Source organism: Catharus ustulatus, chromosome 4 (assembly GCF_009819885.2).
Source record: "Catharus ustulatus isolate bCatUst1 chromosome 4, bCatUst1.pri.v2, whole genome shotgun sequence".
In the NCBI taxonomy this organism is placed as follows: Eukaryota; Metazoa; Chordata; class Aves; order Passeriformes; family Turdidae; genus Catharus; species Catharus ustulatus.
The window spans coordinates 39,777,314-39,799,902 of NC_046224.1; the positions used below are offsets into that span (position 1 = coordinate 39,777,314).

The 22,589-nt window shown below is 41.0% G+C and overlaps 1 protein-coding gene across 2 annotated transcripts in view; it reads right to left on the bottom strand.

Moving 5' to 3' along the window:
- Positions 1–22,589, bottom strand: part of ELK3 (ETS transcription factor ELK3) — a 37,219-nt gene that overhangs the window by 10,212 nt on the left and 4,418 nt on the right. For both annotated transcript variants that reach the window (XM_033058997.1, XM_033058996.2), the window contains exons 2-3: positions 10,668–10,876; positions 1,650–2,441 (exon numbers count right to left, since the gene is read on the bottom strand). In XM_033058997.1, the coding sequence (XP_032914888.1) occupies positions 1,650–2,441; positions 10,668–10,874 (999 nt within the window). In that variant the 5' untranslated portion in view covers positions 10,875–10,876. The remainder of the gene's footprint in view (positions 1–1,649; positions 2,442–10,667; positions 10,877–22,589) is intronic.

Genomic DNA, 22,589 nt, shown 5'->3' on the forward strand with positions numbered 1-22,589 from the left:
CTATATTGTTGTATAGCCAAAGTTTAAATAATTAGACCCGGGAACTATCCTGCACAGATGCCATATGTCTCTTCTGTGACAGGACAACCTGTAAAAAAGATTTGTGATGGCTTTAAGTTGGGTAACACTCATCACAGCCTTAGCTATCCCTCCAGCTACAGCAGTGCCACAGTCCTCAACATAATTCCCTTCCACATCTTTCAGGGCAGTAACTACACTGGTTCATAGGTGCATGGGAAAGTTAAATATTCAAAGAAATAATTACAAAATGAGGAAACAAATCTCTGTTCATCTCGTGGTTTGGGGCAACAGCAGATTACAGTGGGTTTGAAATAACTCACACTGTCATTGTGTCTGACTGTCATCTGATGTTGTCAGATTTGCTCCCTACAAAAAAAATACTGTGGTTATACCACAGTTAGAGGCTGTAAGTTTGTCAATGCATTTCAGTTTTGGCTTGCCACACTTCTGTTCTTCCTGCCAAACATAACTTCACTTAAAGGTTTTATGATGTCAAAAATGGCAGGTGTCACCCACAAACTGCTCTTGGTGATACAGCTTTGTATCTCAGTGGCTTACAGGTGTGCCTGAGCTGCACAAACTCGCTCTGCAGCCAGCTGACAAGCTCAGGAGAGCAAGTGCTGTGCTGGCTGAGAGCACGTGCCAACACTCTCACTTCTGCCAGGCCTTTGTGCTGTGCAGGAACACAATGCTGCCGGCATCAAACACCTCCAACACCTTCAGACAGGGAAGAGGTGATGGGATTCTAGATACAATCTGTCTTCTAGGCAGTCTGAAGTGAGTCAGGGCTTGTAACACACCTTTGTACTTACTTATTTACTGTCTGGTTTGCCACATTCAGTGCTAGTATTTGCATCAATTGTTACTTCAGGGCTGGGGATCTTGGGGGATGTTCCACACTGGGATAATTTTATTTTTGGATTCTTTTTTGTCTAATTTTGAGGTGATTTTGTAAGACAAAACTCACCAATGAATATACTGAGTCCTATCTATATGATTTTCCTCTTCTGCTCTGAACTCCTAGGCTTTTTTTCATAGGCTAGCTTGAAAATGAGAGCATTACCAAAAATACGTTATTAAAAAGAACAAAATAACCTTCTGGTTACTCAGTCACTCTGTGCTGAAGGGAAGCTCTGGCAAGTACTCTGTGAATTTGTACAACTTTGGAAATTGAAACTGGCTTCAGAGCCTTAGAAACCACTTACTTTGGTCTGTATTCAGAAATTAACAAAAAGGTCACACTGGTTGAATGGATGCAACATCTACCAGAGAAATCTAACCAAGCGTCCCACATGCTCAAGTTGTGACCTACAAAACCCCTGTGGTTTTCTTTTTGGCTTTTTCCTATTTGTTTTGTAGATCTGGAGGCTGGTTTGAACTGATAAAAAATGCACTAATGGCTGCCCATCTCCTTATTCTTTCAGGCAGTCTGTGAACTGTGATGGCTTTTCCCACACTCAATTAGGAACAAACCCCAGGAGAAACCTACTTCCTACCCCTTGTTCAGAGCACTGCTGTTTCCCTCTTTCCCATATGCTGGGGTGTTTTTCCCATCAGGTGGTGGCACACCCACAGAACTAACACTCTTGGCCACATGGAGGGAGTGCCTGGAGACAGGCAGGTCTTACCTGTGCAGTGAAGAAAGCTGGAGTCAGGGATCCCGAAGGAAGTGCGGGGCTGTTGAGGGCGATGGAACCGATGTCGGTGCTGGAGAGTATCATAGGTGGGGCAGAGATTTCCAAGCCTTTGGGTTTTTTAGCCTTTGGGGGAAGAGATGGGGATTTGGCCTTGGAGCCTGAGGAGAGATTCAGAGGCTCGAGGGAATCTGAGTCGTGGCAACTGGAGTCAAGGAAGAAGCTCCTGTGTTCTGTAGGGAGAGGTGAGGTGGGAGACAGAGATGGTGACCTGGAGGAGGATGATGATGGAGATGAAATGCTGGCACTGTTGGGTAGCATTAAGGAAGATATTTTAGCTGATACTGAAGAGTTGAGGAAAGCAGAGGCAGCTGCTGTTTCAGAAGTAGAAGGCAACGACACCATGGGCCTCGTAACTTGTTTGTCTGTTTTGTTTGTCACAAATCTGATAACAGTCCGGACTTCTTCAACTGGTGTGTTTCCTTCTGACTTCTCTAGTTTTTCTGTTTTGATTGTCTTGTAAGGGTCTGGCTGGTTCTGCAGAGAGTTGATAGTGAAAGAGGAGTACAGGCCAGAGTGGATATATTCATTACGGCTTGTGCTTTTCAGTGCTGACAAGCTGTGCTTGTGCTGATCCCTGCTCTCCGAAGGCATCTTACAGTCGCTGTCCTGCAGCAAAAGGCTCTCTCTGCTGATTTCCACAGCATGTGGATCCATTTTTAAAATCTCAGGAAAGGAGACAAACTTGTATACAAATTTTTGTCCGATCACTTTCTTGATGATGTTCTGCAAATACAAAGAAGGTGCTAGAAAGACCAGCATTTCAGAGGCACCCAGTACTGCACACACAAGAGCAGGGGGCACTGCTCCCTCTGCAAGCTATGCAAGTCGTTTTGTGGGGCTCCAAATGCTGATCACCCTTGGCTTATTCCAGTACCTCTCTCTGCTCAGCAGGGAGTCCACTCCTGGCTCCTCATGGTTTCCAACAAAACCACCATCACTTGCTGACAAAGACTTACTGGTGGCCTGTTTGACTTCTGCTTCCTCTGAAGCAGCTTGGGAATATTTTCTTTCCAGTAAAAGCATTTCTGCTGTCTTGCTACCACTTGCATTCCACAATAAAGGCAAACTCTTTCATTCATGCCTCCTAAAACTGACACCAACTACCCCGAGGAGGAAGTATTCTCAGAAATGTCTGTAAAGGACAAAACCACCTCAGTCTCCTGGCCCCAGTTATTTACCCTCTGTTACTTACCACATAAGGAAAGGATGGAACTAAACTTACAGTGACTTTTGTCTTTCTGTCAATGATCATGAACTTATGTCTGTGAAAAATGCAACCCCTTGCAGGGGCTGGAAAAGTACTTGTGTCCTGCAATATCCCCTGTACCATCTCCAGGCCTGCATTAGGCTCAGGATGACCACTGGTGCAGGCAGAAGGTTCACATCAGTCTAAACTGACTATGGAAAATAATTATTGAAAAAGTCCCAAACCTCTCAAAGGTTTGTGGAACCATTAATTTTTTTCTTGAAGTGTCCCCTTTCTGTAAAGAGCTGATTCCTTTTGAGACTTTATATGAACGTCCTGTTTCTAGTCCTAGCGCTCCTCCTGCAAACCCAGGTTGGCTGCCTGCTCTAACACAGTTCCCAAGGATATGTGAGCTCCTCCACAAAGGCACTTTATGGCACATGCCTGGCCTAGGGACTGGAACCTTTACCACCCTAAGCCAACTGCTGTGGAACAAAAGAAGTATGTCCTGAGATTTCCATGCTAATTTCTCTCTTCTTTAAACCCCCGGTGGAAAGTTTGTTAAGTCGCCTCTGAAAAACCCTTTCCAAGAGGCTTCCCTCTAGTCCAGCACATCTGCTGCACCTCCAGCTGGTATTCTGCAGACATCTGCTTTGCTGTACATATGGGAATGCAAATATTTACAAATTTCCTAAAAATCTAATTAGTTTTTCATTCTACCACAGCTTCTGACTCCAATAGTGGAAACATTTGTTAAACTGACTGAAAATGAAAAAGAAGATTAAGGGAAAGAAACATCATCTTTCTCTACATATAGACAACACAGAGTGCTGGGTGCTGGTAGTGCCTGCACTACAACTTGTTCAGTCATAAAAGCAAAGATCCTTTTGTGAAAGAAGAATCTGCACTTCGGTATCAAGAACCTCTTCTGTCTTTCAGCTGAGCTACTGCACTCTGTAATTCATCTGTCTGAATGTCCTGGCATTTCATTCAGGCACCTGCAAAAAACCCTGGGATGCAGCTTTGCATCACAGGTCAGGAGCTGTGGCACAAATAGAGAATGTTGTTTCCCAAGTTGATAACAGGGATCTATAGCAAAGAGAAGAATTAAAATTCAGCAAGTTCAGACTAAAGGCACAAACTGCCCTCTTCCATCCTGAATTGTACACACATCTACCCACGTGGCAGATGCTGCAGTGTCTTTTTTTGCCCTCCAAAGGTTCAAAACAGTTAGCCCACAGAATCTCAATCTGCACTAGCTTTAATTCCCATGGCTTTGGGCTTGGCCTAGATTTTTTTTTTGACTGCTAATTAGGTGCAATATTGGATGATTGCACTTTTTCTGCACTCTCAATATTGCGTACTTTTTCCAAAGAGCAAAGCCTCCAAACTACTCACATACCAAAAAAACACATCCCAACTGGATTTTTGTTTTCTTTCTTCGATACATATTTGTAAATTTAAAATAATGCCTTCCCTTTTCTCCTGGCAACTTTGAATTATTGTTAAATCAAGCACTAGCAACTTAGATCCTCCTTGGGAAACGTGACTTCCAGAAGAACAAGATTAAATGTTTTTAAGAATTGCACTTTTACACAGATACAAGTTTGAAATGGGGGAACATTGCTACAAAAAGCAACTGAATGGACTGGTGAGTTTATACTTCCTTTGTTATTATTAAATACAGTTATATTTTAAGAACGTTGTAGTGCTGCTTCTCCAACTCTGTCAGCCTGCAGCAAAGGCCCACTTAAGAAGAGCTGGAGATGAAAAGATTCAAAGTGCAGATCCCTCAAGCACTTTGCAGGCTTCTCTTAAATGTGTAGCCTGAGGAAATCTCCACCAGCATGCAAGAGAAAATAAGGACACAAATTAATGATGCGCCTCGGAAAGGCAGTGACTTTTCCATACTTTTTTTGACAAATAATTGAAGATAAAAAGCAGCGTATTTTTACCATCACCTTATTGATCTGTCAGAATCATTTTGAGCTATGATGGTTCAAACCACAGAAGACAGTGACAGGCACCACAACAAGCAGTTTGAAAGGGCAAAGAACTGTGCCTTTCTGCATCTGCTGGAAGACTAGACCACTTGCTTGGTAGCAGGACAGCAGGTGTACGTGAACATTTAGCCCTGTTTTATTGTTGTTGTTCGAATTTTCTATGTAAATTCCCTCATGAACAGGCTTCCAATGTGTGCTAGTGGCTGCTGGCTAAGGCTGCAGGGAGCCAGGGTAGTACTGCTGGGTCCATGCAGCTGCTGCAGAGAAGAAATGAGCAACCCAGACAAGAGCAGGAGCTCCAGTCCAACAGCTTAGAAAACAAAATCTTATCAATAGATAGCACTCTCTGACTCTCACACAGAGTGCAGGCAGCAGGGAATACCCCCTCTTCTATTGGCTTCTTGAACACTTTGCACTTCCCCTCCTCTGCCCCCAGTGTACAAAACAGCGACTACAGCAAGCGTGCCCACCCCACCCTGCTAAGTGCTCGGAAAGCTGCTGATGCAGCCGGGCAGAGCAGTGCCTGCTGCCTGCTCCAGCACACTGGCCATGCTGGGGAGCTCAGGCTCCCACACCCCAGCACTTCAGGAACTCACTTCATGAGCCCTTCCAAAACCAGCCTCACTGAGAGCTCTGAATCACCAGCTGCAGGGATGGGTCTCCTCTGCCCTGTCCTCCACAGAGCAGCTGGCTGAGCTGGATGCCAAAGGCTCGGTGGACTGGTTCTCCCTGCAGCTTAAACTAGACCATACTGGGGAGGGGTTGTGTCAACCATGCATTTGCACCACTGAAATCTATCATGTGCTTGTGCTTTATTTTTATCAGCTCTGACTCCTACTCCATGTTTGAGCCATTTAGAGCAAATGTGTAACTATTCTACCAGGGTATCAAGGATTTCTGTGGCTTGGCCCAAACCTGTTAGCTAGCAAGTTTGCTGGCTGCAGGAGCCATTTGGGAGACTGAGCTGGGAAATGGGATGCACTTCCTAGTCAAACTTCAGACTAATGAAGGGATCTTAGGAGCAGGAAGACCATTTTTCCTTCTTTCCAGGAAGTGACCTATAATCAGGATGCCTGAGATCTTAAAACTTATGATAGAGCAGAACGAACTTGTCTGTAGGTACCAAACATCCCTGGTCAGAAAAGAAGAAAGAACAGAGCTGTAGCTGCTCCTAAGTGTCATTTGGATGTAAGTTCCCTGGCTCTAAGAGTACCGAGGGATGCAACATGTGTACGAACACAGGCTATGAATTCCTCCCAGAGCTCTATCCAGGCTGCTTCCAGCTATTGGGACCCCTACCCAGACAGAGGGCTGTTCACACTCCATGTCTGAAGTACATATGCTGGCAGGAGGTACCTGTGGCAGGATGGTTTGTTCTGAAAAATGGGAGTGTGTCCACATCAGCATGTGCAGGCAGGCAGATTCTGCTAGCATCACAGGTTATGTGGTTATGTTTACTACACTGTGTGTTTAGAAGCCAGATTTTGTAATGTTTTTGATGCAGGCACAGGTGCTACTACACTGTTCACCTGTACTGACCATTGGAAGATCAAGGCTCCCATTTAGCTGGATTTCAGTCTTTCTTCACTCACCTGCACCTGGAAGATAAAGGCTATTTCTCTAGCTGGCACCAATGAACGGGTTCTTCTCTCTCTCTGCTGCAGTTCACTGGACATCCCTTTCCTCTCACATCAAACAAGAACTATTTTATGTGTCTTTTTGAGGCAGGGGTTCTTGGGTTTTCTTCTCTACCCATCACCTCTTACTGCGTATCAAATCCTTCACTCCTCTCTTTTCACAGGGATATCACTACATAACCATTTATGCCATTTCAGCCAAGCACTTTCTTGACTTTCACAAATTCTTTTTGGATGAAGCTCTTTCCAGTTCTCTATAAAGGTACTTTCTAATGCCCCTTAAAATATTTCTTTATAACGTCTCTTACCCGCACCACTACATAATGTATAGTTGGCACTCCAGCGCAATCACACTGCTATTGTTTCATTGTATGATTCTATTTCCCCTGAGATGTCTGAGGAGAAGATCTTCCCAAAAGTAAAATAATAGTTTTCATTATCACTTTATACCCTGAAGTTCAGTAGGCACCCAAGCAAGGGACCCTCGCCTAAAACAATTCTTCAGTGCTTCTACCCACACTTGGACATTAAAAATACAAAGTAGTAACCAGGTTACTAGGTCTGACCTGTTATGGGAGGGGAGTGAATGCATTGGCACCTGAGAAGCCCTGTCCCTGCACTGCAATAAGCACAAAGCAGCCCATATTATTTTAATACTAAAATCCTACTGCCAAGCCATCCAAACAAGTGGGCAGCCATTAATTGCAACTAAAACTGAAACAGACTGAATAGCACTCACTGAGTAAAGCCTCGGGCCACGTACTGTTCAGAGAGGATGCAAAAATATTGAATAGCTGCTCATCACAACACTATGTAACTGTATAATTAAAGATGCAGCATAACTCATGCAAACATCAGGGTTATCCAGGGAACTGTGTTTCTTTTATTTCCCAGCTTCTGAAGACTTGACTTCCGCAACTGCTACATCCTATTAATGTCAGTATCGGCATGTAATTTCCTGGATTCACCCTCCTTCCCTCAATAAAAACAAAACCTAATGGGAAAACTCACTAGCTTCTCTCTTGTGGTGTCATCTTGAAATATTCATAGGGACTTTCAGTGGTCTTGAAACCCCTGGTGATTTGTGCCATTGCAACTACCATAAAAGCAAAACTGGGTAACTTGAGGAAAAAAAAATAAACTTATTAACCCTACTTTTAAAGGCATTTTAATTCAAGCTAAAGTGCTCTGTGTGGGAATAGTGCTGAAGCATTTCCTTGCCTGAAAGCATTACAAGAGATTTCTGACCAGCAAAAGTGTGTGACATGATGGACACAAGCTGTAGGTAGAGTGCAGGATGCCCTTCCTCTGTGCTATCTGTCATCTGTGCTGCTGCTCTGTTGAAGCAATAGGGGAAATGCATTAAATAAAAATAAGGGGGGTGGGGGGGAGAATTTGGGGAACAAATGAAACAGGAAATGGAGTCTTCATATTATCTACAAACCTTTGGCAACTATAAGCATGGCAGCAAATTACAATCAAGACACAAGACATGCCATACTCTGCATTTCCTGGGGTGCTTTTTATGTGAATATAACATAAATCTAGCCATCAGCCTCAACAGCACGTCATGCTTGTTTTCAAAGCTAGGCTAAGGAACTTGTCCTAATTGTGTTATTTTTCTCCAGAAGTGGAATTAATTTACTTTTAAGTTCAGATGAATCAGATGATGAATTTTAACTAGCCAGTGTTCCCCCCAAGCAAAAGGCAGAGCTCATAAACCCCCATTTATCCAGCAATCAGGTTATATTTCTCCATGGTGAATAATTTCAAAGATAGACCATGAAACATTAGTTCAGTGTCAACTGTATGCAATAAGTGCAGAGGGCAGTCCAAGAAAGGAAGGTCCAGCCCATGAGGTATTATAATTTGTAAAAAATCACTGACCCTTATCTCAAACTCACATGCTGCCAGATCACTTAGGTTATAGGTAGAGACATCCTTGTCAATAATTCCATAGTGCAAATGAAGTCTTGTCCAGAGTTCTGCCTCATATTTCCTACTGCCACTCCCCCATCTGCAGCTCAGGGTTTGTCTCATTTGTTCAGTGTGCATCCCATTTGCCCTAGCTGCCAGCACATCCATCATTGCACACAAGTAGGGAGGGGACAAGGATCTCAGAAGGCTGATTAAGGCTACCTCAGAGTCTAGACTGCTTTTGGGTTTAGCTCACAAATTGGTGAATGGTCTAAAGGAAAAGAGCATTAAAGTCTGAGAGAGGCTCTTTCACTTCCCCAGTCCTTCCCCTTTCGTTCTGCAAGGTGGAAGGAAGAATGTCAAGGAACCTTTCCTCCCTTTTTGACTCCTTCCCTTCTGTGCTATGTAGTATAGACTGAACTGAAGGGGGAGGAAGCATTTAGGACTAAACCCACTGCTGAGCACACCCTGCCACTCTACAAGGATTCACTATCTGCTCTTATGCCGTTCTCTCTCATACTTCAAAACCTGCAGCAAGCTGCTCTGTCCCCCTGCACTCTCCCAGTAATCCACCTTTCTCCACTGTCTGGGAACCTACAGGATACAAAACACTATCCCCAGAGTAAGAAGCTCCCACTGTTTCATTCTAAAGGAGCAACTCTTTCAATTTAAATAGAAATAGCCATAGGCTTGGGTTGGGGTTCAAGCCCTGATTGCAGTACATGGGGAATAGAGAACTTATCCTTCTTTCCATCTAGGAGCTATGACCTCCATTGGACTGCAGAACACCTGAAAAAATGGCCAAAATCCTTGTGCCACACTTAGATAAAACTGTCAGACAGAAGACCATCTCTACAAACAGCAAGCAGTTGCCTCAGCCAGAGCCCTTATGAAGAAGCTGTGCAACCACTCTGGTAGATGCTGCTTGAGCAGAGACAAAACAGATGACAAAGGTGTGTGTGTGCGCTGGGGACCGGGAACTGAAAACAGAACCGGGTTAAAAAAAAAGGTTATGGAATAAAAGAAGCAAGAGAGTCTCAGGTAAGGAGCCATTATATTCCATTACTTCAAAGAGATCAGAGAGATCTCAAAGCGTATGTGCTACAAATATCTTGTTCCTTGTTTTTAAGCAATCTCTCTTCAGTCACTAACAGCATGTTTGGGCTCTGCTATGCTGCTCATGCACCAGCAGGCACTCTGTCTCCATTGATCCCAGTCAAGTTTATAACCAGAGGGGCTGGAGTCATATAATGAAGCAAGCTTCCCCATGCTGAGCAGAAGCCTTTTTAGCACTTAGTGAAGGGGATTAATCACACCAACTGCTTGGAACAGCCACTGTACTGTCCTCAGCGAATCCTTTTGTGCCTTCTCAGTCAGGCCACCTTTGAAACATATTAGGTGGGAAAATCTGACTTCTAGTGGACAAAACACTAACATCTCTAAATCTTAAACTAAAAATTTTTTTCAGGAGAAGGAGCCCCTGTGGGTCATGAAAAGTCCGATCATCCAAATGCTCATTGTTAATTTGCAGTCAACATGTTTTTTGATCGCTGTGTTAGATTGATTGCATAGCACTGTGCCCTGCAAGAATTAGTGCACTACAAATAATACATGACAACAGTGCTGTAAGGTCAGTCCAGGAACAGTATCTACTTTCCTCTGCCTTGTGCAGGCAGCAAACATGCCCTAATTGTGCTGAACACTGGCATTTCTCACTGTATAATCTCATCTCACCCCCTTTTCTGAAAATCAAAAATAAAACAGACCATTAACCATGACTATGATGTTTTCCTTTTTAATATACAAAATCTATAACAGTCTTTGTTATTAATATTTAATCTTCAAGAATATAGGAAATAATAAAACCTAGTAACTTGGAATTTATATATCTTATTGAAAAACATCCATTTAAGGAGAACTAATCCTGAGAAGATTTAATATTGATTAGTAAAAACAACATAATATTCATCAAAAAAAGGGTGCAGAAACAATTGGGAAACTCCTTGAATTTACTGGAGTCTGAAACTGAGAAATGTGAATACGTAAGATTTGTATTCTACAATATTTGTACATTTGTGTTCTACAGTCTTTTCCTTTTAGTATCTCAACTAGCTACAGGAACTTCTGAATAGCTTCCACAGAGAGGAGAAATATTAACTGGTAGCATTTCTATTTTCTTAGTCTGCATGAGGATAACAAAATTTACCTTGTCATAATAGTATCTGAGCGCCCGGCTCAGCTTGTCATAATTCATATTAGTTTTGTTTTTTCTGAGTCCCCACAGCTTAGCCACTTCTTCTGCCTTGAGTAGCTTGAATTCGCCATCATTAGACGTCCAGCAAATGAGGTGTTCGTGTTTCTGGTCTAGCAGCAACTGCAAAAGGAACTGCCACAGTGTGATTGCACTCTCCATACCTACAAAGGACAAAGGAGAGCAACAGTGTGAAAAACATTTGGGAGCAAGTGTTCCACCCAACACTGATTTCAGGAATAAGCTCTTTGCAGGAGGCATCCTACGTAATTGAGAAAAGGAAGGTACCACATCATTCACAACCAAACATCCACAAGACCTACAGGTCTTCCACTGCTTTTCCAGTATTTTTCCCACTGCTGTTCTCTGAAGGGACACATAAACTAGAGGAAGTATTTAGGAAAGCACTGCCCACAAAGTTCACATTATACAAGGTCACCACCAGTTGGCGTTTTCCATTCATTGTAAGCAGTCACTCTTCAAAGGATCACATAAGGTGGGGAGAAAAGGACTTAATATGACAATCCACTGAAATGATATTAAAAACCTGCTGTTTACTGTCAGGAGGAGTACACTGGACTTGTTTGGACATGTCACTGTGGAAAAGTGGAGGATGAGGGAAGACCAGAGCAATTGCCTTTGATGACAGACCAGAAGCTACATCCCTTCCCCCTCCCACCACCAGACAGCCTTTGCCTATTTTGTTTGTTCCAGGACCTGAAATTGCTCTTGCTGCTTCTGTTTGCCAATTCAAATAGCTCAAAAGATATTCTTTATTTTTTAGAAAAGCTGGAAGGTCAGTACACTTAAACACAGTAAAATAAGTGATGAGCCCTGAGCCCCTCTTTAACAGGGATCTTTTCTTTCATTATCATACATACTACTGAGAATTAGCAATATTTTTAACAGTGCCTGAGTCTCACATCTGAGGTTGTTTGAATAGTTTTTTCTCTGCTAAGGGCTGTTTGAGTATTGTTTTCCTCTGCTAACTGCCTGTGCTACTGAGCCCTCCCCATTTGTACAGGCACTGCAATAAAAGGATAACCTGAAGGCTGGCTATATTCCAACTCAGCACAGGTATATACACAACTTAAAAATTGGGATCATTATCACTACTAAGAACTTTTCATTTTAATGAAGATGCAGCTAAAATTGACCTTTTAAACTACAGAATCATTAAATGAGATTTTCATCCACTTTCAAAAACATTCCCAGCCTCAGCATGTTAACACTGGATCAAATAATTTTTTCTTGGTCTCTCCTGATTCTTAACTTGGCTGTGTTATGTCACACCGATTTATTGCTGGTATTGATTAATAAACTATGGTGTTAATGGGGCTAATTATTACCTGACTTCCCTCTGTGCATGAAACAATGGGTATTTTTGTCTTTATCTAGACAAGCTCACGATTTTTAGCGCCCTCGTTCATTTTGTTTCCCAATAAATTGCTGTTTCGCAGACGACAGGGACAGGATGCCAGGCTTGCTGCCTGCTCCTGCCTGGATGTGCGTACCACAAGAGGGCACAAGACTTCCAGCTATCCCCGTCAGGGCACAGGACAGCCTGCGGGAACAGCTGCCTCCCCGGGTCTGCCCCAGCATGAAGGAAAGCACCGTCCATAAGGTACAAAAAAAAATGAATTGCATGAGCTTCACCAGTGCAAAAGCAAGTTAATGATACTAGAGAACGTCGTCAATAGTTTTGTGGAAAAACAGGATTTGGAGCTGTGTTTCAGTCCAAATAATTTCTAAGTATGCCGGCCAAACAAGGTTGGCAGAATCAATGATGATTTTACTATCTTTTCAAAATCCTCATTTCTCTAATTGACTGAGATTCCCGTCTGAATGACAAAGACAAAACCACTGATGCTGAGTGCATGAACAGCACAAGCCAGGGCAAGAGAATCCTACAGGAATCCTCACTGCACAAACTGCATGTCCCGGTGAGCAAGGAGAGGTGTCTCCCTTCAGGTTATTGCATAAAAGGTTACTGCCACCTTTTTGGAAGTGGCTTAGTTATTCCAGCTGAGATCCATGGATAAACTCTGGGGGTCACTTCAGGTGCTGGACCCAGGGCAGATGGCTGTGGTGGGATTAGATTCAGGCATCTCCTCACAACCCTGTCTTGCCTGACCATCAACTCTCCCAAGTCTGGGGCTCTGAACAGGCTTTAAAAGGGACCTGTACCTCAGACTTCAGCATCAATGTGCTCAGTTGGTACATGCATAAATCTTCTACTGGTATGACCCAAGTCTGCCCCTACAGAAATGAGATTAAAACAGCTCAACGCTGCATTGTGCTTCATCCCTCCATCTGCCACTGCGTTCTTGTATAAAGCTTCCCATATTGCTCATACAGCAACTGTATGTATGATTCCTACATGAGGCAAATCATGCTAATTACATTTTCAGCCAATCATTAACTGTATGGTCCTACTCTTCTAACCACAGAACTGTACCGGAGATATTCAGGTCTAGTCGAGTCACACTGAACATCCACAGCTGTAACTATCTATAACAGAAGCCTTGGTCTAAGCACACATGGTAAAGTAAAATCTCAAGATTTCTTGAATTTGGTAAACTGGTGTTAATCTCATTTCCATTCTGTAAAATGTGATTTGCAGAGGAATAGTTGGAGCAGGATGTTCTGCCTGGACTCCTCTCTGAGAAGGAGTTTGGAAATCAAGGGGTCCCTTCTGTACCTGTGACTCAGAGGGAAGGCTTCTCTAATAAACTTTGTCTGAAGCTCCCATTCTGCCCATGGCAAATTCCTACTCTGCCCACAACAACAGTAAATATCTAAGATTCTGCAGTGGCAGGATTTTTTGACTGATACAAAATATTTCATTTCCAAACAGGCCAACGGAAGTATTAACCTGCCTTTCTCTATGGGAACTGTTTTGGATTCCACAAGGCACTAACTGTCCCCTTGGGAGAACAGAATGGCCACACAGGGCTTAACCTGTGCTTCATTTGAGTGGTCAAGCAAGAGAATCACAACAGATGTATTGGATTTATTAGAAGACACATAATTCAACCAAAAATCTGGTACCTGTATTAAAAGTAATAATAAATCATGACTGTGAGGAGATCTTCAGAAAACATTATATTTCATTTATGTATTCTCTAATTCTTTTGAATTTTTACTGACTCAAAGGGAATTCAGTGTCTTGCCTTACTCTGACAGAAAGGGTTGTTAGGATGTGGTCACTTCCAACAGTGACCACATATCATTCAACTCTTTATTAATATTAAATAGTAATAGTAAATATTCCTCTTATTCCTCTTAAATATTCCTATTACTGTACTCAGCACAAGATTTGAATGCAGGGCAATAAATAATACATGGAACCACACACTGAATTACATGGATTAGCAGAAAAAATAGTTTTAAAAAATCTTTTATTTAGATAGTGATGCATATCAATGGTACAGAATGAGAAACAAAACCTATGTTAGAAACATATATTCTGTGTCATGGAAAGCCTAATCAAAATTCATACAGACACAAGAGTCGATTTTTTAATCCATTAACTCTGACACATCTGATTTTGCCATCTTACCATTTTTTAAATATTTATAATATTCATTTGACAGTCAAAGATGCTTTCTAGGCCAAGAAACAAAATTTGCTAGTTTGACCTGACCTAGATAGCCTAGTAATTTTACTTGGTGATCACTTCCATTATTGCTGATGCAAATAATCATGGGCATGGTTAGAAGGAATTATACTTGGAAATGCTGCGTTAGGCAGCAAAATGGTATTTCAGGACTGATTTTTCTGAAAATTCATTTCTCTGGCAGCTGTGACAGGGAACCACACTTTTACCATCTGCATTAGCAATTTACATTCCTTGCAACGTGCTTCCCCCCATACAAACCCTAGCAACTGCATGATCAGTGTGATACAACATGCTCTCCATACACCAAATTTTAAGTTTAGGTCTGACCCACAAGGCAGCAAATCAGAGTATCTGTGGTGATAATTCTGCTCCTATTTCAACCAAACTGAGGGACTAACAGAAATGCCTAAACTTGGAGCAGCAGTAGAGTCAACACAATAAGCTCTCCCTGAAGAGGACGATGGAAATGGACAGAGACATCCATAGAGCAAAGTGACCCATCTGAGAGATGATATTCCTGTAAAGGGTCTGCCCAAATTCCTCACTTAGGCAAGGGCCTATATGTCAAATTCTCTCCCTTCAGCATACAAAGACTGGTTTAAACCAGCATAAAAAAAACACTAGGGAAACATTATGCAAGTTACACTAGAAAGAGTTAAGACGTGATAAAATATGTGCTGATGAGCTGCATAGGCTTTTTCTTTTTTTAACAAGACAATACATATGAAATTCCAGGTGATGAAACATCAGTCAGTAAGGTGGCATTAAGATCCAAAAATACAGTTATTAACCTGCTGGGCAAAATAAATCAAATAAGCAAGGCATCTTAAGTCAAAGTGGTAGAAAACCAGGAGGCTCAGAGACAAATCTAGCTAACTAAAATCTCCTTATCAGGAAGATTTATGCCATGAACTGTGAGATAAGCAGGACAGTCCTTGAAGCATTAAGTTTTATAGGACTCTTGCATAGGAAAAGCCACTTGTAAAAGACAAAAAGCTGGAAAGCAGCTCCAGCAATTCAGGTCTTCTGCAGAGGTCCTTAGCTTCTACACAACTATGTTACAGCTATAACACTACTCTGCTCTCCCAAGTAGTCTACTACTTGTAGACTACTTGTATTTTTTCTCCATGTGAGCTCTCCTACAGCCTTTCTAAAATAGAGAGAAACTGCTGATCCTGGACAATCAACATGAACAAGTCTTAAGGTGGAAACTAGGAATCCCTTCAGGCATTAGGATCAAAACCAGTCCCTTTTGTTTGGAGTCTGTAAAAGAACAACATCTGGGAGCCTGAGCTATAAACCAGGTCCTGGGGCCTGGGGAAGAGGAGAGACAGCTGAGTGGGACAGACTGGCTGAGGTGCCCAGAGGCTGAAAAAAAAAAAGTTGGTGACCAATTAAATCAGGAAGACATAAAAGGTGTTGGCCAGCATTATGCCATATAGGTCATCACAGAAAGATGGTCATCAGACACGTACATGAGAAGGATTAAGAGGCTGAGTCAGGGCAGGGAAATTAATTTCCCTTAGCATATGAAGAAACTGCTGATTCCTCCTGTAGCCAAAGCAGCTGCAAAAGATCCAGCTCCTTTTTGAATGCCCCATCACAGCAGGCACACACCTCCACTTATATTTCCCTCACAGGCACGTGTGTGCTTTTGCAAGCACACAGCATTTCTCAGTAACAGATGCCTTTTTTTTACCATTTCAACTACTCTGGAAAACGTGTGTACATTTTTTGTGTCCACGTTTTTTGTACGCCCATTTTCTGCTTTTGTACCCTAATTGTGTCCAGCACATTTCTCTGAGCAGCGTGACGTGGGGCATTGTTAGTTTCGCATTCACGTTAGCATTTGGCTTCCTTTATTTCTGCAGGTTGCAGCCAGGAAACTGGAAAATGGGCCACAGGAAACCTGGCCTCCTACATCTGTCCCAGTTTGTAATAGCAGCTCTGGTTTTATTTTTCTAAGTGTCTCAGGTTCATTTTAACCCTTGAGGTGACTGCTGCAATGCCATGTGCAAGAATGTGACTGTTTTGCCATTATTTTTTAACCACCGTTTCTCAATACCTAGAAATGGAGATTTTTACTTTACTAAATTAATTTAAAAGTCTAGTAATACTAAGAAAATAAACTATTACATGAGGGGGTTTTTTAAAGTTTGCTGGAAATTACCAAAACAATTCCATATATAAATTCCATGCTATGTAAAATATCGAAGAATATATAGAGAGAAAAATATTAAATAAGGCAGTGTCTATATGCATCCTAAACACAGTTCTAAAGTGAATGTCCATATATCCTCTAGGACAACTTTTCTATTTTACATTTTAGCTTCTATAAAAAACTGAAGTACACTTGTTTTTCTTTTAATTACAGAAGCAAGAGTGTCAATCAACAAAAGAAACTTTCCTAAAATTATTTAAAAATTAGTCAGCCATAACATTTTTCACTGAAAATTCATCTGTGTAACTATGACTATATCATGAGAGGTTAAAGACAATTGCCAAATCTGCCCAAATGTTTGCTCATAATAGTTGAAAGAAAAAGCTGAGTCAGTCCTAACACTTTATTTCTCAACAGAGATGCTTCAAGGGTGATAAATAGGATGTGGTTGGTGAGGAGTTAGTGATTCTGCCAGAAAAGAGAAAAAACAAATATCAGTTTGTTTACTCAGAAAGTTTTCAAGTATTCATCAAAGGAGATCTTACCACTAATTTAATTGGGCTTGAAAAAATAAGCTCTCAACTAAGTGTGTAAATATATGTGGTTTCATCTGATGCAGAACTTTCTCTATTAAAGGTAATAAATCAAACTTGTGGTGCAATCCATACCCAGGACTCTTTAGGGAACCAACTGTGTGTATGATACAGAATGCTGGTAATTTTTCCACATCCAGCAACCAGGACATTTCCTGTCAGAGCATCCTCCAAGTCCTTCCATTGTGTTGAAACTGCAAAAACTTTCTAAATCAGGACTTCCTCCTATTATATTTTAGAGGCGTCTTTCTGGGAAATGCAGATTCAAGTGAAAAAAAAAATAAAAATAAAAAAAAAGGAATTCCTGCAGCACCACCCAGTGGAAACATTAGAGAAAGCCACAGGGGTGCCCCAGCACACAAGTTCCGATTTACTGCAAAACTGTGGCAGTAATATTGCCACACAAACACAGACTGGTTTAAGGATGTTCCAAAAAAACACAGACGGTTTTGCTGGACGATCTACTTAACAGAGTCATGAGTCATACAAGGTATGACTACTCTGTTACTCTGTTACTCATAACAGTGGTCTTTTTACTTTAAATTCTAATTTAAAAGATTATTTACACTAGAAATTTACAAGGTCTCCTTCTCAAGAATACCCACTGTTATGGCTCATCACATTTAAAAAAAATACACACGACTCCTGTGGTTAAGAGCAACACAAAAGAGACAGCATCAAGATCTCACAAAATATTAAGGGATAACATCAAGTTCTACTGCAGAGAAGAAAGCACTCATACATATGTCCAGTAATACTTCAAGTAGGTACAATTCGTAATACAATGTTTGCAGTTTTTAATTTTTTTTTACCTAAGTCAAAGAAAAGCAGAGGCAGATGTCCAAAGGAAGAAAGTTCTGCAATCTCCAAACTAATACAACAAAGGACTGGTTGCCTGCCAAGCAGAGGTGTGATGACACCGCCTCTACAACACGAGTGTTTTCGCATTTTCTGTAAGGATGCAGTTCAAGAAACAGTTTTAATCCCACTGGAGTAAAAGCCCTTAGCAGGAGGGGAAATGGCTAGCTGCTTCCCTGTGAAGGCTTAAAAAATAACCTGCTCAATTATTTCTAAAGCTAGCCATAAACAAAACTACATAAATCTGTAATGGCTCCAACCCTTCACCTTGGGACAGACATAAAATGAGTGCAGACTCCTCACACTGCTTTCTGTCTGCTCATGTGGTGCACATCTGTGGCATGCTGGCAACATGCTACGCTGCAATCTGAGGGACTCCTGTTTTCAAAACCAGCCCTATATGTTTATTTTTCCCATATGACTTCCTCTTATATTTTTGTCGGCATCAGTACGACGCAGATCATGATTTTTTGACCATCCTATATAAAAGTTTCTGATGTTCTCAGAGCTAAAGAGAGCAGAGTTTCCAGCCTCCAGGAACAGTGGCTGTTCTGAAAGTTTACTTAATATATCAAGTGATGATTACTCCCAAATGTAAATGCTTTATCTGTACTCCTTTAAATGAAGTATTAAAATTTTCAATTTTGCAACAACAGACCAAATGCTTTGTAATTTGTGTAGTGGCTCTAATATGTTAGATGGTATACTATTACCATCTGCTGTCTCAAATGCTGCTTTAATACATTTCATATTCAGATGTTTAAACTAATCTTCCCCTTGACACTGCTTTTTCCTAGACCAAAACTCAGATAAAAGAACAGGTCCTTTTCGTACTGTGAGCAGAGCAGAACCTGGCCAAAAGACAGCAAACAGTCCTTGGGGTTCTGTTAAGGAAAACCAAGGTGTCTGGCAATTTTCATGAAACTTGAAGCACAGCAAGATCATCATAGCTTAGACTGGTAGTCCGACTTGCCTTACCATGTAGACTGGTTTTTCAGAATTTGCCACATTAGCAAAATGAGCCATTGAACTATTACATAACATTCAGGCCTACCTGTATATTGTCATGTTGCAAGGGGGGTCAGTTATAGCATTATACCAAAAGTGGTGTAACACAATCCATTAGATGATAACCTACAAATATGGAATCATTTGACCTGGACAGTTTCTTCCCCAAATATCAGCTGTATTGCAGCAGTTTTTGGAGCACAAACCAGAGTTTAAGTTTCTTAGCCATAAAAAATGAGCAACTAGTCACAGCACTAGTCAAGATCTCTATTTTTATTATCTCATAGTAAAAACATAAATCAAGAATTATTCTTACACCTAAAAATCTCAAAGATCTCCTATTCTTCTCAGTTCTAATCAAGTTCTGATATGTGTGCTTATCATGCCCTAAGCTAAACCAAAACCCAACTAAAATATTTTATCTTGTGACATTATTCACTTGCCTACTTCACCAACAAGGACATGCAGGCTACACCTACATGTTTCACCTAACTTCATTCCTTAAACACTGGAATACCCCACAGAATGTATCATAGGATACATGAGATTTCAGCCAGGAGAAGACCTGGTTGTCACCCCCCTGTACTGTTTCCTGTGCGCTTAAACTAATTCCGACAGCTGCTGCAAACTATGAATGAGAGACAAATAGGACACTATTTCAATGATTACAGCAAACTTTGCTGTATGCAGAGTGCTCAGATTGCACATGTGTAGAAGTGACATCAATGCACCAATTGGTTTGTAAATGTCCCTGCTTCTCAGGATATGTAACAGCCACTGTTTTGACTTGTATCCTGAACCCTGTATAAAATTACACATTTAAATAAAATGCAAAGACTCTATTCCCTCTCCTCAACTTGGATGAGACTGCACAGTCAGCATTATTGTGCCCTGCTCCCAGGGAATCAAACTGCTGTGCTCTGTAAGGGCTTTTATCACAGAGCCTCAGCACTGAAGTGGCAGTACTGAAGGAGTGTTGCAGTCATACTTTCTATGCCAGCCCCATTCCACACTTGCAGTTTGCTAAACTGACCACACACGCCACTTGCTCTGAGTCTGCTCTGAGTCACCAGACTTCACAGAGGTCTATATCCAGAATCTAAACCCACATTCCCATCTCAGCTATGTTAGTGTAGCTTGGAAGAAAATCTCTGAAAGTTGTCAACTTTCTCCATATTTCACTAACTGAGCTGCAAAAGGAATTTGTTCTTCTTTTCTAAATGCTTTTTAAAGATTGTTCCTTCACATGAACTACAGTTAATTGCTGGGAAGAGCTAATGGTGGTACTTCAGTCTATAAATTTTTTGTTTGTGCTGTATTGTGACTTGATACAGCAAAGGCCACTCAACACTACCACAATATAAACATTTAAAAACAATAACAGACATTAACATCCTTCTCAAAAAGCCTAAACAGAAACACATCTGATCAATTTTCATTAAAAAAAAAACAACAAAAAAGAATAAACATACAGAGACATGGTAAAGAGGTGCTGTCACCACATTAGAGGAAAATGGATGTGGAATAGAAATCTGTTTTCCAGATGAATTATCAGCTGTGTTGCAAAATAAGGATGGGAAACTTATAGGAGTACATTTGATTAAAAACACTTAAGATTCTTTAAATGAACTATATAATCCAAGTCTACTCTTTCATGTCCAACTGCAGAAGCATGTTTTACACCAACATTTTTGCTTGTTCATTAATGTTTTCAGAAAAAGACCAATTGTGTAAAATAGTATTAATGGGACTTAGGACTTAATACTTATGTTAGAGCCTAGAACGCTTTTATCAATTTTGCATGACTGGTAATAATCATTAAAATTACATATTATTCATTACATAATTTAATAACAGTGAAAAAATAAAAGATGTGCAATGTGTAATACCTGAGTTTCACCCTCATAGTACATCAAATGATCTTCAAATTAGGAGCCACAAAATAAGAAAATTTTATATTTAAAGCTCAAAAAACTAAGACAGGATTGCTTGCAAAAGAGCCAAAACACATTAACATGCAGTAAACGGGTATTTGCAAAAATCATCCAAGTTATATTCTGAATCTTCAAATATTGGGTAGTAAGTTGTTGCGCAGAGACACAGACATGACTGAAAAGACTCTCCGAAATGGGTCTGGGGGAATCCATGGAATGGGCAGTATCATTCATACATTCAGTACATCCTGCCACTGCAAAATTTAGAGCTATGGAAGACTAGGAGGACCCTTCACAGAGCAAGAGCCACTGCAGTGCCTCAGTAGCATTTAACATGCAGCCAGTCTTAGTGCATTAACAGAAGTGCTGACACACTCAAAAGTAAATACATACCTAAGTGCTTTAAAAGATCAAAACAAAGTAAGTGTGTGGCTTCCTACAGAGACTCTTGTCCTGAAGATCCTGAGCTGTATCTAACTTCACAGATGTAGACAGATCACATGCTATAATCTTCAAAAACTCTTCTTTACTTCTAGCAGATTGATATTTATCTTAAAAGTCCATAGGTGTTGTGTCTGTGACTGTCATCACACAGTTGAACAGTTTTCAACACTTGGCCCATGCATGTGGGGGTCAGTGGACATTCCTCCTGACAGTGAGGCAGAAGCACTACAGCACCACTACTGTGGGCACAACTGCTCAGAAATAATTCTGGATCCACAGATATAAGAAGGACAAACCCCATTGCTGTAGACAATCACAGCAATGCTGCTCGAGCAAGCAGCCCAAAATCAGACATGGTGTTGAGAACTCCATAACAGTAAAACAAACCTTATCATTCCCAGCTGAGTTGAACCTGCCTAGGGCATGGCAAAATTGACCTCCTGTATTCTTAACAGCAATATAACTTTAAAATATTACTTAAATATTCAGTTGTCTGGTATAATATGAGATACTGCCCAGGAATTACACCTATCAAGCAGATAACAGCTCCAGAGTACATTTTGGTAGCACAAAAAAACTACCACAGTATTCATAAAAAAATTAAAATGCAGAACTGACTATACAGTTATTAACTGGCACTGAATTAGCTGGCAAGTAGAGCCTTTGTAATATTTTTGTATCGATGCTTATTGGCAGTGTTTTCTTTAGTTCTTGCATTTAGAAAAGCAGCAAGTCTCCTTCGAAGAGCTTTAGAATTAAAATCCCCTCTTAACAATAAACCCTTAAGAACCTGAAATCTGATATAATTACTGGCACATAAAATCACAATGTGTTAAAGAAAGTTTGAAGGACAAAGATTAATTTCTTTTTGTGAAGTGCACCGATGAGAGGCACTTTGTGCTTCATCTGCTTTGTTTCCATCCATGCAGCCTCGTATTTTTTGGTGCAGTGAGCTGGACATCCTGTGCCTACACCTTGACATTCTCCTCAAATCATGACTAAATCTTTAATCACTCATTATTCAACAAAATACTTCAACATGAGTACAGACATATTCGGTCTTTCAAGAGCTCTCAGCAGCCTCCAGAATACTCATTGATTCATTTAACAAGCCACAGATGAAGCAAACATCTGTGTAATGATTCAAGACAGTGAGATTCCCTATTGTGGGAAACACGGAGGAGAAAGCAAGGGTGAATCCATCCAAGGATACACAGCACAACACGACTCTCACAGGCCCGTCAGTGACAGCCTGTG